This window comes from Rhinolophus hipposideros (genome assembly GCF_964194185.1).
Source record: "Rhinolophus hipposideros genome assembly, chromosome: 1".
Lineage (NCBI taxonomy): Eukaryota > Metazoa > Chordata > Mammalia > Chiroptera > Rhinolophidae > Rhinolophus > Rhinolophus hipposideros.
This window is the reverse complement of record NC_138047.1, coordinates 11,197,354-11,214,705: the sequence shown is the minus strand read 5'-3', so window position 1 is coordinate 11,214,705 and position 17,352 is coordinate 11,197,354. Positions and strand designations below refer to the sequence as shown.

The window sequence follows — 17,352 nt, the reverse complement described above, 5'->3', positions numbered from 1 at the left end:
CCAAATCAAGGGCAGGTATTCCAACTCATGCTGCTTCCTCATTTGCAGTTTTGCCCCATGCGAACAAACTGAGGCATCAAAGAACACACCACTGTCAACAATAATTCTGGGAAGAAACAATGTGTATTTTCATCCAGTTATAAAACAAATACATCATGGGAATGTAATGTATAGCATGGTGACTACAGTTAATAATACTGTATTGCATACTTGAATGTTGCTAACGGAGCTTAAAAATCCTCATCCCAAGAAAAAAAATTTTTATAACTGTATGGTGACAGATATTAACTAGACTTACTGTAATCATTTCATAATATATACAAATATTGAATTTATGTTATACACCTGAAACTAATATAATGTTTTATGTCAATTATATCTCAATTAAAAATTTTTTTCCCAATGGTTTTATCACTTCCTTGGGTATTACTAACGAAATGCCTTGTTCTAATAGAAAAAGTTGGATGATTATCTATAAGAAGAAAGTATAGCCAAGAGATCAAGTAGAGTACTATATTACTATAATATTTTAAATAGGAAGATTGCCTCAGCATCAATGCTCTTAGAGCCCCTTTTGACTTCTCCCCAGGTACTTTCTATACATGTCCTTTTATTGGAGTCAGTTTTATATCTATCTAATATCACCTACTAGTTTAAAAGCTCCCTGAATCGATTTTTATACTTTTCCACAGCACCTCACATAGAGTAGATTCTCAAGAAAAGTTTGAAGCAAGGAGGTAAATACAAGCTGTGTGTGTAAAGGTTTCGTGTGAAAGGTTTAACAAAATCTTTTTCCTTTCCTGAATGGAATGTAACCCTTAGTTAACTCTCTAGGTCTGTTCCCTGGTAACCTGATGAGGTGGCATGTCAACCGTATCACCACACAACACTGCTTACGTCAGATAGCATCTGGAATGGAAGAACTGTAAATACCTGACAGAAAGTTTAGGGCTTTCATTAGTGTGGTGACTCTGGTGACTCTTGGTATAAGGCAGGTCTCCTGTGGGGACATGAGACACTACACCTACGGCCTTGTTACAAGAGATACTGTCTCTGTGGAATGTAAAGATTTAAAGCCAGGACTGCCCCTGCATCTTCCCAGTGTGGCTCTCGTCTCTTCACACCTGAGCTGCACTGCCCTGCCTTCCTGCCGGCATGGATGGCAGCCAGAACTCCTGCGAACCCGGAACCTGATGCTGCCCTGTTCATACGCCATGTTTCTGTCCTTTATCTTCTGGGTCGAGCGGGGCAAAGAGTAGCCTATGACAGTCTTGTGAGTAGGAATGTTTACTTGAACCTAGGAAAACACCTCCCCACCTCTGTGGGTACTGCATCGTTACTCAAATACAATTTTGAGGAAGGGGGAAAAAAGTAAGAAAGGAACAAAAGGGAGGGGGAAAAGAAGAAACAAGCCACCCAAACAACTTATTAAACAATGTTTAATTTCCTCAGTTTAGACTGATTTACCTAAAGATAAATGCTGAATTACTGCCCTTCTCTTTGTTTTTCCTTAATACCATAAAAAGTTTCCATTTAATGATACTTTATTTTCTTAAATGAGAACCTAGAGTTGTCAGACTAACTATAAACTACTGAAGTAAAAAGCTAATGCAAGTTCCAAATTAGAAATAGCAAAAATAGTTTCTCTCTCATGCCAACTCTGATCAGGGGGTAGTGAGGACACAGTATGCATGATTAGAACGATTCTGAGGCTGTGACCATTTTTAGAGAGAAAGAGGGCTGATCCACAATAATGCCTCCTCCGGTGTAGGACAGAAGAGTGACAGCACGAGTGCCGGTGCCATTCCTCTTCTAAAAAATGTATTACGTGCAGTGCATTTTTAAACAATTACCTAGAAATATTTGAGGCACAGAAGAAGGTACCCAGAATAATATAATGAACTCCATCTTCCATTCAGCTTCAGAATAAAATACTTCCAAGATGGTTGAAACAGTATCCTTTCCGGACTCAAATTTCCTTCTGACTGTAAAGTAATCGCTTTATGTCCCAAGTTTATATTTGTCATCTTTATTCATTTTGCTACTTTTATTATACATGTGTGTATCACTAAGTAACATATGCTTTTGCAAGTTTTACACTGTAAGTGGTAACACACAGTATATATTCCTTCGCCACTTGCTTATTTTGCCTAACATTCTATGTGAGACTCGTCCCTAGTTCATTCATGTGCACTGCTGGCAGGGTTAATTTAAGTGGATCTAGGCTTCCCGTGCAGCGGTGCCCGCTGGAGAGATGCACGCTCAAATCAGACTTCACTGGATTTTGGAGAATGAATCCACAATTCCCAAACATAAACAACAAACAGCAGAATCACCTGTTCAAATAATGTAGGTATAAGATATAAAATTAATATTCAAAAATTTAAATATATTAAAGAATAAATTAGAAAATATGACAAAATGATACACAAAATAAGAGAGTTCAGGCAATGAGAATTCCGGGAAGCTGGTGCGGGCAATGGTCTAGTTTACCATGTCTGCGAACAAAATCAATGTGCTTAAAATATGACACATTGAAAATTAATAAAAGTAAATGCAGAAAAAATCAACTACCTTACCTCTGAAAAATCATTCCTTTCTGCTTTTTGCACTGCAGATTCTGCCATCCAGTTCTTCAGCACGTATCTCGGATTAACAGCTTAAATAAAAGGGAAAAGCATATATAGGAAGCATAAATTACAAAAGTGACATAGGCTGTATGAAATTAGGTAACTTTAAGAACTTTTCTGGAAGGCTCAAATGAGAAGAAGTGGTCAGCACCAGTCAATTTTGATTGTTTGTAAACAATGTACAGCATTTATTGCTTTATGGTACAGAAAAAAACTGTTTTGAGCACTATGAGCAATACTACGTTTTATTTTTCTTTTCAGCGTTTCATCGTTAATTTGTCTTTCCGATTACATTCAGTTTGTTAAGCATTTTATAAAGCCTGGAGAAAGTAGTGAATTCATCTGAATTAGGCCCCACAGTCTAAGTGGAGGTGGGGGGATGGTGCTGCTTTCAACATCTTCAAGCACAGACTTAAGATCTGACTCAGGGGGACTGCTTACCACTGACGCAGCCAAGAGCAAACAGGAAAGGGAAGTGCAGGCAGAACTCTCTGTAAATTTATATTTTGATAGTAACTGCATTTTTTCATATAAAGTATAACAATGGCACATTTAGAAAAATTCAGAAACTACATCTTTGAGAGTTTTCCAAAATAGTTTCTCAACTGGGTGGCATAAGAGAAATTCCAGACGCCACCAGAAATCACCATTTTGTAATTCTCAACAGCAGTTTTCTGTTGAGTTACTTGAATGGAGGGAACATACAAATTGTATTGCAACTTGGTTTTAAATATCTGACAATCTCTGAGAGATAATCTAAAAATATAAGTGCCCTGTGACTCAGTAATTCTACTTCTCTAAAAATGTAGTCTATGGAAACAAATTTAAACATAAAAAGGAATTATTTACATTAAGGAAAACTAGGAACAACTTAAATACTTAGTAATAGGGGAAAGGTTAAGTAAAACATTACATGTCCTTTCAAAGAAGTATTATGCAGCCATTAAAAATATTAACTTTCAGTAGCAAGAAAAAATGCTTAATTTATTTTTCATGAAAGGAAAAAGATCTGAAAGTATACCATATAATGATTACTACCACATTTTCTCCTAACCAGTACACACAGAAAAGACTAGAAGTAAATGCATCAAAAAGTAAACAGTAATTGTGTTTGAGAATATGGGTGATCTTTTTCATTCTTTCTACAAGTTTGCATTTTTAAATTTAAAGAATTCGCACAGAACTCCTTTAAAATAAAAACCCATGTACACAAAAAATACATACAATCTTTAAACAAAAAAGGAAACTAACATGTAAGGGAAATTGTGGAAGCACTCAGTTTAGGCAGGGACAGTGGAGTCATCCAATTCAAAGTCTGAAAAATTTGACAAATTTTTGTAGAAACCTGCCAATGAAATACTGTTAAAATACATTGGAGGGGCAGCCAGATGGCTCAGCTGGTTAGAACGCGAGCTCTGAACAACAGGGTTGCCGGTTTGATTCCCACATGGACCGGTGAGCTGCACCCTCCACAATTAGATTGAAGACAACGAGCTGCTGCTGAGCTGCAGAGGGGTGGATGGAAGGCTCAGTTGGTTAGAGCGTGAGATCCCAAGAACAAGGTTGCAGGTTAAATTCCCACATGGGATGGTGGGGGGCGCCCCCTGCAACTAAGATTGAAAACGGTGACTGGACTTGGAGCTGAGCTGTGCCCTCCACAACTAGACTGAAGGACGACTTGGAGCTGATGGGCCCTGGAGAAACACACTGTCCCCCAATAAAAGAAATTTTAAAAAAATACACTGGAAATTGCAGCTACTAGCAGAAGTACTTTGGGCCATATTATAAATATACAAACTACTTGAAAATCAGAATCTTATAGACCTATTTATAAGAGCCTTTGAGGAGTTATCTAATTCTGTACATTTGTACCTGATTTAGAACTTCCTGTTTATGGGTTACTTCTGTTGGCATTAAAATTTTAAGCAGTGGGGTAAGGAGGATTATGTCCAAACAATACGATTTGATAATCACTGATTCACTAGAATATAGGCGACCTAAGGGCAGGTATCTAATTCATCTTTGTTGTTTTCCAGCTTTAAAGAAATTGTGCAAAAAAATGGAACATAATAGGGGCTTAATCTATGTTTGCTAAATAAGTAAATTTAGCGCTGGGAAAAGAGACTTAAGATCATGTTTTACTGACTACATCATAATTTTAAATAAAGCATGCCCTCGCTGCCCTCCAATTGGAAAATATCAATGTATCAGAAATTCAGCAGACTCACTAGCCATAAAAAGCTGACCACTCTCCTAATGTCTGATGCTCTGGCAATGAAACTGGAAAGTGGCAGTTCTATTTATGATTTATTTAATTCAATAAAATATACATAAATAAATTTTACTTTCATAATTGTTAAATAGTTATTAAAATAATTTAAGAGAAAAAATTATCTCACATATAACAACTTTTTCTTCTCTCTCTCTTTTTTTTGATGCCCAAGAGGATGAATTAGAAACATTTTCTTTTAATTTTCTATAAAAGAAATATCTACTTGAGGCCACAATTTAAATTTACGCTGTTACCTTAACTGACAGCACTTTCACCTTGATTCCCAAATGATCTTGTTTAGTATCCACTGAGGCTCCTCAGGACACAAAAGAAATATCACTGACTTGCAATCAGTCTAGCATTCTCTTTGTGTTATTTTCAAAAGCGGTAAGTTTGTGTTGAGCCAGCCTAGTCTGGGCCCTTGCCATTTGGCAGATGGGAGGGTGGACAAGGCCTAGGGTTGTATTCTATAAGGAGGTTCAAATCCAGCATTCCAAGTTAGTTGGCCTTAGGCTTTCATCAGCTGTCAATCGAGACAAAGATTTTTCTGAGCTTGCGCCACAAATTCACTACGAGGCACAAAGAAAAGCAGAATTACACTGAAGGGTTTTTAGAATTACAACCAACCTCATTTTATTGCAGAGGCAGATATTTTAGGATTTAAAAAACAAAAACAAACAAACAAAAAAAACTCCCTAGCAACATAGACCCAATCATATAATGCTGGAGCTACCTAGGGTAACAAAAATAAATGGAAAGATTTCATTTTGGTACATTAGCTAGTTTTCTTTTGGCAGCCTGCTCTTATTCTTTCCATTAGAAACTATGGAAATGACTACTTCCTTACTAATCATTACAGTCGCAAGGTAAACACCATCAGAAACACTATCCTCTTTAAATATAAAAACGACGGCTGTCCTGAGTGTTACAGTAATCATACCAATCAAAATATTTATTAAACAGGGGCCGGCCTGGTGGCTCAGGCGGTTAGAGCTCCATGTTCCTAACTCTGAAGGCTGCCAGTTTAATTCCCACATGAGCCAGTGGGCTCTCAATCACAAGGTTGCCAGTTCAACTCCCGCAAGGGATGGTGGGCTGCGCCCCCTGCAACTAGCAACAGCAACTGGACCTGGAGCTGAGCTGTGCCCTCCACAGCTAAGACTGAAAGGACAATAACTTGAAGCTGAACGGCACCCTCCCCAACTCAGATTGAAGGGACAACAACTTGACTTGGAAAAAAGTCCTGGAAGTACACACTGTTCACCAATAAAGTCCTGTTCCCCCTCCCCAATAAAAACTTTTTAAAAATATATGTTTATTAAACAAAGTTTTAATATGACCCTGGGCTGGGCACATACAAGAAAAATGATCAACACCCGTTGGTGGCTATGATCTTAGAATTATTTGGAGCCCTAAAAATAATAAATATTGAGAATTAAAAAAATATATTTCTAAGGCTTTTAAAACACCCATCTTTGACGTTACCATTGCTTGAAACTTGAAGCATTTCCAAAAATAATAGCACATCCTCCTCTAGTCTACTATTGATTTTTTAAATGTTTTGAAATGATATATAATGGCAATATATTTTTAGTTGTTTTGTTTCTAAAAATCATTATATTCATCCCAGTTTCACAATATCCCTGTGACAAGGATATTTAACATATTCTATAATAATACAATAGTTGGTATTTATTGAGTACTGAGTATGTGCCAACCACTATCATATTGAATTTGTGCAACAACCCATGAAGTGAATGTATTTTATGGATGAGGAAACAAAAAAGAGCACAAGTGAAAAGAAAGGTTTTAAAACTGGATTTCATGATGATTGTACAATTTTTTTAATTTAGTAAGAAAAATAATAATAATCACTGTACACTTAAAACAGGGAAATTTTATGGGACATAAATTATACCTCAATAAAGCTGTTTAAATATATATACACACCAGCGACAGAAAAAGAGGGATGATGGGCAGGGGTCTAGTGACATGCTTAATAACATCTAGGAAATAAATGGCAGAACTAGAACTCAAGAACAGCTAGTCTAACTCTGGAACCCATGCTACACTGCCTCCGTAGGGAAAATAAACTCTGATCAGGAGCATGTACAGAAATGAAGACTCCTCAAGGGAAGTGAGGGTTCAGACTTCACTGAACTATACATGCTTCTTCTAAGAGGTTCATTTCTTCATGCCTATATAATTCTTTAATTCCACATCCTGGGCACACACTGTTACATGAATTTGTGAAATCGCTTTTTTTTATGATTTCACATTTTCATATCAATTAAATATACAATAATATATGGACATGTGCCTTTAAAAAATAAGTGAGTTGTCAATGTGGAAACTTATTTTCTTCCCTTCCTTAATATTACATTGTTTAGCATTTATTATTTCTCTAAAATAACTCAGAGCTGCAGTTTTGAGTTCACTAAATTTCTTTCATTTTACCATCTCATCCATCCTGTCATAACCAAACAAGTCCAAATACTAAAGGCTACCACCACACTTCCTTCTTTCAATTTCTTCTTTCTCTTAACTGCTGAGATTGTCCATATTCTGAGCTGGCCAATAAATTCTGTATGATTGTCCAAATGGATATAAGTGGTTGTCAACTGGATCCATGCTGACCCCCAAGAGATTACTCTCTTCCCCATAAAAACTAAAGCTGCTTTTATTTCTACAATAATGTCCTGAGTTCAAGAAGCAGTCTCATTCCCTAACCTAACATGGAGTGTTACAGTATCCTTATTTCAACGACATAGCATCAGGCACCTTGATGATAACACTAGTTCTCCATACAAGTGCTAAGGCAAGAGTAAGCAGCACTTAGGTCCTTCTGTCTTAACTTCTTTGATCTTGGTAGACCCACGTTACAAAAAGAACTAACTTCCATTTTTAACTTCTCCCAGCCAAGTATCACATAGCAAACTGAAATCAATATATAAAAGTGATTTATTTTTACAGCGATCGTTTATTGATGTATGATGGCCCAGCCACTAAAACAAGATACCTTACATATATTACTGCTCATCATTATAACATCCCTGCAAAATATTCCCCATTTGACAATAGCTTAGGGCCTTAAAACTTGGAGAGTTAGATATCTTTCAGATCATACAGCTAAAAAGTGGAAAGATGAGATTATCTGTCAGATTCCAAAACTCACGTTCTTTTCCCCATAACCCAAACCACCTTGTCTCTCCACCACCTTTTAAGACTATCTTATTTTAATATTAGTATGCAAACTTGTTGAAAGCGAAGCTATCATGCTCTGGGTTAAAAGTCATCTGCTGAAATTAGAAAAGCTCATATATGACTCTCAACTAAAATATACTCACGTAGAATTATTTTAGTTAAAAAAATTCAGTTCCCTCAAGCAATTACTTCCAGTTTTCAAAAATGTTGCTTTGAGGTGATAATTTAAAGTTGAAAAAATCAAAAGGATTACTTACTTGTCATTCTTTTTCTTCTTTCAGAATCTGAATCATTCATGTTACTAAAAATGAATAAAGCACAAAATCAACTACTGTCTCCCAAATCATGTCTTTTTTTCCAAAGGATAGGAATTATTTCACAAGACAAATATTGGGGGGGGGAAACATTTTAAAATCACATTGAATCAGTGTCTGAAAGACAGGAAATACTGAGTTGATTAAACAATATGTAAAATACTACCTTGTTTAATTATTTTAGATAACACCAAAACTTCTTTTTACCAATTAAAAAAGTCTACATTGGCTGATACCTTTCCTTATCTTAAAGATAGTTTTCTGAAAATAATTTAACTTTTTCTTAATTACTCAGAGTCATCTTTATAAATAGTCCTCAGTGGCCATTAAACTGTGAAAGACTGTTTGTTTCCGTATGCCCTGTGGTTTTCTTGTCTGTCTCTTCAGCTGCCACTACCTACAACTTCTTTACTCTTCCATGTCTGTTGCTTATACTTCATTTTGAGTTTTGAAACAAAGTAACTTCTTACAGTTGTATAAGATGTGCCAGTCAGTAGGCATTGAATGAAAGCCTGAGGAGCTCTCTTCAAGGGCTTGGGAAGCTTAGGGAACTGTGTTATTAGCGAGCTGAGGTGAATAGATGCATGCTCTCTGCATGGCTGAGGTGTTACTACAGACGCCTCGGCCAACGCAAATACCCAGGAGTCAAAAGGAAATTATGAAAAATGGAAGAGAAGAATCTGATGGACTGACTATGCTGAAGAAATCAGTAGATTACCTTACCTCTTCAGTCTCAAAAGGTACTGGGACACCCAGGCAGGAAAGAGTTGGTGCTTTGAAATCATCTTCAGTGCCCAGAATTGCTAAATGAAAATACAGTAATAGACTGCTCTTTATATTAATATTTATTTAACTCCATGTTCCTTTACATTATATTCTTTAATAATAACTTATAATATCCAGACTTTTTAAAAAATATACAATTTCAAGTAGAAATACCGTGTTACCCTGAAAATAAGACCTAACTGGACAATCAGCTCTACTACGTTAAGACCTGGACCGGGTCTTATATTAATTTTTGCTCCAAAAGATGCACTTTAATGTGTAATTTACTTTTAAAAACTTAATTTGCAATTACATTTTATTTAGTCATCTATTAAATTCATTTGAGAAATATGTATGCAGTGTCAACTATGTGCTAGCAACTGTGTTAGGTGAGAAGGATATAAAAATTCATAAGACATGGTCCTTGCATTTAAGAAGGAAATTGTGTAAACAAATAATTCAATATAAAATATATTTTTAAAGTGTCATAAAAATGTTACAGAAATATACATAAAAGGCTAAGACAAAGGAATAAGCAATTAGGGAGTTGAAAAGGTTTCATATTCAAAAAAAGAAATTAACTATTATATTTTTAATAAACGATTAAAAGTGTAATGATCTCACTTAAATTTCCCAGCTCTTAGTATTTAAATATTGATACCTGTCAAGAGCTTCAACAAGTCACTTTAACATTACTTTGTCTCAGTTTTCCATACATTAAATGATAATTAATGATTATCACTAATTAAATGATAATTAGTTCCGATAGGTGAAATCACTTCTAATTTTTCAAATTATATCAAAGATGCTTATTGGTTAACATTTTTCTGCATTTCCTACTGAATAAGTAGACATTTTTTTATTCAAATCACTCCTAAAAATGTAATTTAAGGCTATCCATGCCTGTGAGGACAATAATTTTTCTTACAATTAATACTAATTATTTTCTTATTATGAATACTAATATCCATACCTACCTTTACCATAACACGTACTATGCTTCTTTTTCAAAGAAAACTAGTTGAACTCTCATTTCCTACACTGACAACTATTTTTGTTTGAAAGTAGTTACAAATGAGTGGTAAGAGCTGAAGCCTCTTGTTAGTACAGTTCCAATAATGGCTCCCCTTCCTTCAAACCCCAAGTGGACTCTCTCTGCTGGAAATCACACTGAAAAAGCAGAGGTCTGAAATCACTACTGATAGCTAACAATTATTGAGCACCTATAAGGTAAGTATTGTTATTAACCCTATGGTTCAAATGAAGCAAGTGAGGGTTAAAAAAATTGAGTACCGTGTGTAGGATTGCATGGCCTGGCAAAGGGGACCCCCAGATTTGAATCTGCCCAATCTGCCCCAGGGCCTGCTCTCTTCAGTCACCACAGTACATATCCTCCCAAACGTAGTAAAAATGACAGAAAAATCAATTTTTCTTGCTTCAGCTTCACTATGTGAAGACAAGGACTATTTTTTTAGTAAAACATGAGCTTCAAATATCGAAGAAGTAAGAATTAACAAAGTAAAAATTGGCAGGCCCAGCATAATAAAAAGAGCACTGGACAGCAGGAAATTTTGGTTCTAGCTCTGACTTTGTAAAAAACTACTGTGTGAATTCAGCAATCATTTAACCTCTCTTGGCCTTCGTCTCCATATTATAAAATGAATTGATTTTTAAGGTCCTTTATCAATGGAAGATTTTGTGATTCTAAGCCTGAGACTATTTTCACAACTGGATCAAGAATGTTAGGAGACTAAACCTTTAAGAAGACAACATCTCAAGCATTTATTTTTACCTTTGTATTTAATAAACATTTGTCCCTCTTAAAAAGATTTATCTTGCTGATAAAAAATACAAAATGTTGAAGTCCATGGCAGTTTGGCAACATGTAGCAAAACTACAAATGCACATATATTTTAACAGAGAAATCCATTCTAAAAAATTCCCTACAAATACATCTGTACCAAATGAAATGAACTACATAAACTTTTAACAGCACAAGTTGGAAACAACACAAGTCCGTTGTAGGGAACTGGTTAAATAAAATATGGCACACTTACAAATGGGATGTTTTGCAACTGTAAAATGAATAAGGATTATTTCTATGTATTAATATAAAATTATCTTCAAGACATACTATCATACAAGGTGCAAACATTACATAAACTATGCAATCTTCTATGTTGTGGACCCCAAAAAGAAAGATTCATCTGATGTGAACCCCAATGGTCAACTCCCCATGGTCAACCGAGGACCCAAATTTTATAAATAACAACGGCCTAGCAGCCATTTGCTGACAGGGGTTCCTCAAGTACTCTACATACTGGGGAAAACCTCAGAATGAACTCTTGGCTTCCGGCACTGAGCTCTGCCTGCTTACACCACCATCTGGGTCAACCACTGGAGGGAAGCCCTGGTTTTGTCTCTCTACCAACAGACTGAGACCTGCTCCATCCAAGAACTGCACAATTATATCTTCATTTACATCTATACAGGCCAATCAGAACTGCTCTACAACAACCAATCACAATGCATGATTTAGATCAATCAAAGCTGTAGGAATTCAGAAACTCATTTGCATAAAATTGGACCAACTGGGAACCTGGCTGGAAATTTTCTATATAAAAGGCAGCCTCCCCTTTGTCTCAGTGGAGTACACTTTCCATTTCCACCAGAAGCTGCAATTTCCCAGTTTGCAAACTTTTCACCTGAATACTCTCTTCTTTACCACAGCTCTTTGGGAATTTTGGTTTACAATGTGTGTGGAACATATCAATATACATATATATACATATATATACGTATATATATGTATATTTATATATATATACGTATATGTATGTATATGCTTGTATCTGCATCAAGAAATGCTGGAAGGACCCATAATAAATTAATAAAAATAGCCTCCTCCAGGAATGGAAGAGGGGAATGCACTGGATGGGCACAAGGGTTTTTAACCATGTGACTGTATTTAAACATTTAAAAAGTTGGGCCTAGCGTGGGATTGCCTGTATTACTGATGAGAGAACTGAGTCTCAGAGAAGTTAAATCACATGCTCAAGTTTATTTAGCTACCGGATGATGACATCTAGACTCAAATTCCACAGGACAGTAATTCTAAGCCTTATGACTTAACCCAGGCTACCTTTCATTTGGCGACTGACTGCATCGAAAGACTGAGGGAAGAAGTGGTCCATCCTACAGTTTTGCCCTGGACCCCAAGTCCATTTTTTACCCAAGGCAAAGTGTTCTGTGGTGGGGGAAGGAGCTGCCTGTGCCTGGGAATTAGAGGTTCATAGACGGCTTACTCACTGCTCAGAGCATTCTCTAACTGAAATTCTATGACCCAGAGCCACAGACTAAATGTCCAATTAGCATAAAAATGCCTTAAGAAGGAGCCTCATCAGGCCTGTGACGTGAGAATCAGATCCTGCTGCGTTCCTATTGACAGAAAATAAGTTAAAAGCACAACCAATTTTACTACTATTACTATATTGAGCTACTGCTAAGGAGGGCTTACACAAGGAAGGTGCAGCAAAGCCCAGAGGTTAAGAGCATGGCCTCTGGAGAAAGCGGCCAGTGTTTGAATCCAGCCAGACATTTACTAGTTGTGTGACCTGGTGCTAGTTACATGACCTCTCTGTGCCTTGGTTTCTTTATCAGTAAAACACAGATCACAACTGTACCTGCCTCATATGTTTTGGCAGAGATTATTCATGTGAAATGCTTAGAATATGCCTGGAACATAATAAGCACTCACTAAATGTTAGCTATTATTGTTCTTATATTATTACTATTAATTTTTCATTATTTTTGTAAAGCATTTACTCTCATGCCTGTCCCAGGAGAAGGTATCAATAATAGTGGGTTCTCAAAAAGTACTTGTAAAATGCAAAAAGGAGGCTGAATTTTTTAAAAATTTATGAAACGATAACATTAATTATACAGAGAATGTCTTGAAATATAATGAAGAAATTAAAATTTAAAAAATAAGGATAGATTTTAATTTCAAAAACGATAAAAACAATGATTGCAATATAAAAGACTAAGACCTTATAAATAGATCTATGTTTCTAAAAATCTATAAGAAGTACGAATCTTCTGGTAATACTTGTATTATTCCATAAATAGTGTACTCAATGTATTATACTGAAATGAAAAGACATCACAAAATCTTAAAAGTGAATTAAGTGCAGCCACTTTGAAAATAGTTTGGCAGTTTCTTAAAAAAATTAAACATAAATTTATTAAATAATCCAGTGATTCCACTCGATTATCTGTCCAAGAGAAATGAAAACTTACGTTCACACAAAAACTGATACATGAATGTTCACAGCAGTATTTATTCACAATAACTAAAAAGTGGAAATGACCCAAACGTCCATCAACTGGAAAATGGATCAGCAAAATATGGTGTCATAAAATAGAGTACTGCTTAGAAATACAGTAAAGAACTGATGATACAGGATACAACACGGATGAACCTCAAAGACATGCTAAGTGTAAAAATCAGATGCAAGAGACCACATATCACATGATTTCATTTATAGGAAACGTCTAGAAAGTGAAAACCTTGAGAGACAGAAAGTAAATTAGTTGTTTGGGGCTGGGAGAGGACACAAAGCATCTAAAGTATGATGGACTTGTTCCCAAATTGAACTATGATGATAAATAACTGCACAAATCTGTAAATTATTTAAGAAACCACTGAACTGTACACTTAAGGTAAGAGGAATTTTATGGAATGAAAATTATACCTCAATAAACCTGTTAAAGAAAACTGAATTAAGAAAAAAGCCAAATGTCACATATTAATACCTGAGGAATGTTGAGTTCCTGTAACTGGCTTTGAGTAATCTCACTGAGCTGCCGAAAGGTCATTGTAAAATCAGCTTCTGTCTTTTCCATGAGCTAATGAAATTAAATATATTTATCAACCTCAATTCTTCAAGAATATGCTGAATAGTAATTCAAATATTAATCAAAAAAGATAAAATGATAAACTCACATGTAAGAGAAATGCAATTAAATCACCATCACCCTTCTTTTCTCCAAGTAATCCCAACTTAGCTTTGAACAATTCTGTAAATCTAAAAGGTGAAATGTCAATTCAATTTGCTATTCAAATTCTTACTATTCTAAGAATTGTCCTCAAACCAACCAGGATGCTTTAATATCTATATTCAAAATGGACAAACCTTGTGTAATAAAGAACAGGATACCCCTCAAGAATCTGGGCAGCACTATGGGAATAAAAAAGGGCAGTTAAGCATTGATTTAAAATTAACATTCTTGAATTAAATTTTACAAGAACAAAGTGAATCTTCTCATGTATTAAATAACATTAGATTATATGCTACTGATTCTGGTTTAGTGGTTAATTATATATTAGATCTTAGAGAAAATCAATATAAATTTACTGTCTCAAAGATTTGGATATACTACAGATCAAATCATGTCACTACTGAAACATTACTATATATAATTAGCTTATAGGATAAATGTTCATGTGTCTCTATAATACTAAAGAGTTATATAATGGGTTTTTGGTATATTTTTAAAAATCATCTTAGACCCAAAATAATGCATTACAAATATCTCAGCTAATACAATAATATTTCACTTGCCTGGAAATATGAAAATAAGAGAAATATTTCATAAAAATATAAACATTAAAGGTTTTAACCTTAAATTCATCTTTAAACAAATTAAGTTTCTGTTTCTTAACATTCTTAAATGTATTTTAAATAATACAAAATTTAACACAGTCTGCAGCTCCACTCCCCTTACCTTCCTGACCTCATCCCCTACAGTTCTTCCCCTTGGCTCATTCTGCAGCAGCCACACTGGCCTGGCTGTTCCCTAAACATCCCATGTACACTCCACTCCCACCTCAGGACCTTTGCACAGGCCATTCCCTTGCCTGTAGCACTCTCCCCTCCCCCCTACCCCTGCCAGATATCTGCATGGTTTTCTCCTGTGACTCCTTCAATCCTTTGCTCAAGTTCTTCACTGACCATCCTTTTAAAACTGCAAACCACTCCTTATACTCCCTATCCGTTACTTTATTTTTCTCCATAATACTTATCTCCTTCTAAAATACTATATAACTTATGTATTTGTTTATTGACTGTCACACCAGAAGTAAGAACAATGAGGGCACAATTATCGTGCTGTTTTATTCACTGCTGTCCCATTAGCACTTAGAACAGTATATGGCATATACTGAGCACCTTAATAAATATTTGTTGAATGAATGAATGAACTCTGCAGGGAAAAATGGATATAAAATTAATAAAGACAAGGGTAGGTTGAAGACTGCTTAATAAATATCATTTTATATCACTGTGATTTTGAACTGTGTGACTGTATTACCAATATAGCTTTAAGTTAAATTAATTAAGGAAAGCACACGTGGAAAAAAAACCTTTATTTTTGTTGTAGTAATTTTTTTGCAACCTGGGTTAATAAAATCACTATATGACTTGGCTTCCATTTGGAATCTTGTACTGAAAACGGTAAATTTTAGATTGGGGGATGGTGGTATAGAGAGTATGAAGAAAAATATGTTTTATCTCTTAGCAAATACATTGGAGACACAGAAATGAATAGAATGTGATCCCTGCCCTCAAAAAGTTTAATGTCCAGGGCCGGCCCGGTGGCTCAGGCGGTTGGAGCTCCATGCTCCTAACACCGAAGGCTGCCGGTTCGATTCCCACATGGGCCAGTGGGCTCTCAACCACCAGGTTGCCGGTTTGATTCCTCGACTCCCACAAGAGATGGTGGGCAGCACCCCCTTCAACTAAGATTGAACAGAGCACCTTGAGCTGAGCTGCCACTGAGCTCCCAGATGGCTCAGTAGGTTGGAGCGTGTCCTCTCAACCACAAGGTTGCCTATTCGACTCCTGCAAGGGTTAGTGGGCTGCGCCCCCTGCAACTAACAACAGCAACTGGACCTGGAGCTGAGCTGCGCCCTCCACAACTAAGACTGAAAGACCAACAATGACAACTTGACTTGGAAAAAGTCCTGGAAGTACACATTGTTCCCCAATAAAGTCCTGCTCCCATTCCCCAATAAAATCTTTAAAAAAAAAAAAAAAAAGTTCAATGTCCAGTGATCAACAAATAACATACTCTTGGGCCCAGTAGCTTGTAGGGCCTGGAGAAAGCAGGCAGAACCTAGTGTGTCACAGCAAGGCCTCAGGCCCACACTCATGAGGTACAGCAGGGCTACACCATAAAGAAACATTAATACGCTTTTGAATAGCAGATTTTACCAAATACATTCTTTGATCATAAAAATATGGGCAAAGTAAATCCAACTACTTAGAAATTGAAAAACAGTGAGAGACTTCTGGTCAAGATGGTGGAGTAGGTAAACACTGTGCTCACCTCCTCCCACAACCACAACAAAATTACAACTAAATTATAGAACAGCCTTGAGAACCACCAGAAGTCTAGCTGAACAGAACTCCTATAACTAAGGATATAAAGAGAAGCCACTTCAACACTGGTAGGAGGGGAGGAGACAAGAGGGCTGGTTCCAGACACATGTGTGGCATGGAGGGGTATCTTGGCTATGGAGGTCCCCCATGAGGAGGGGTCTCAGCTCCACACCAGGCTTCCCAACCCAGAGCAGCAGTGATAGGAAGAGGAGTCCCCACACATGTGGCTGTGAAAATCAGTGTGGATTCTGTCCAGGTGAGATGGAGGGCTGCTGTAGCCCCAGGGGTCCTCTTAAACAGCTCAAGCACAGACTCACTAGCTCACAAACTCTTTCCCTGGGCTCCAGTAAAGGGACAGTGGTTGAAGAGCACCAGGGACATACCGGGAGGAACTGAATTGTCTAGCTTCAGGGCGAGGGCTGAAGGGGCAGTGCTCTCCAAGACTAAATAGCAGGTGCCATTGTTCCTTTGTTGAGCCTTCCCCCACACAGCTGGCAGGCACAAGCAAGCCCCAAGTCTGAGTCTCCATTAACCTGGATAACACAGCTCACACCCCTGGTGATTCTCTGTGATCTCCCCCACCCGATTCATGAGCCAGGTCCAAACCTCTTTCAGAGGCTAATCCACACATTCAGCTGGCCTGGCTGGGGCCCACCCTACAGACTCTTCTAAAATCTCTCAAAGGTCCACAAACCTCAAACAAGCAGCAGCTGGCCTCAACATGC

The 17,352-nt window shown here is 36.7% G+C and overlaps 1 protein-coding gene across 5 annotated transcripts in view; it reads right to left on the bottom strand.

The window, feature by feature from the left end:
• LOC308503023 (protein adenylyltransferase SelO-like) overlaps positions 1 to 17,352 on the bottom strand; it is a 41,444-nt gene that overhangs the window by 2,074 nt on the left and 22,018 nt on the right. For all 5 annotated transcript variants that reach the window (XM_081061743.1, XM_081061742.1, XM_081061744.1 and 2 more), the window contains 6 exons: positions 14,381 to 14,425; positions 14,191 to 14,272; positions 14,001 to 14,093; positions 9,144 to 9,223; positions 8,364 to 8,407; positions 2,580 to 2,659 (listed from right to left, as the gene is read on the bottom strand). In XM_081061743.1, the coding sequence (XP_080917869.1) occupies positions 2,580 to 2,659; positions 8,364 to 8,407; positions 9,144 to 9,223; positions 14,001 to 14,093; positions 14,191 to 14,272; positions 14,381 to 14,425 (424 nt within the window). The remainder of the gene's footprint in view (positions 1 to 2,579; positions 2,660 to 8,363; positions 8,408 to 9,143; positions 9,224 to 14,000; positions 14,094 to 14,190; positions 14,273 to 14,380; positions 14,426 to 17,352) is intronic.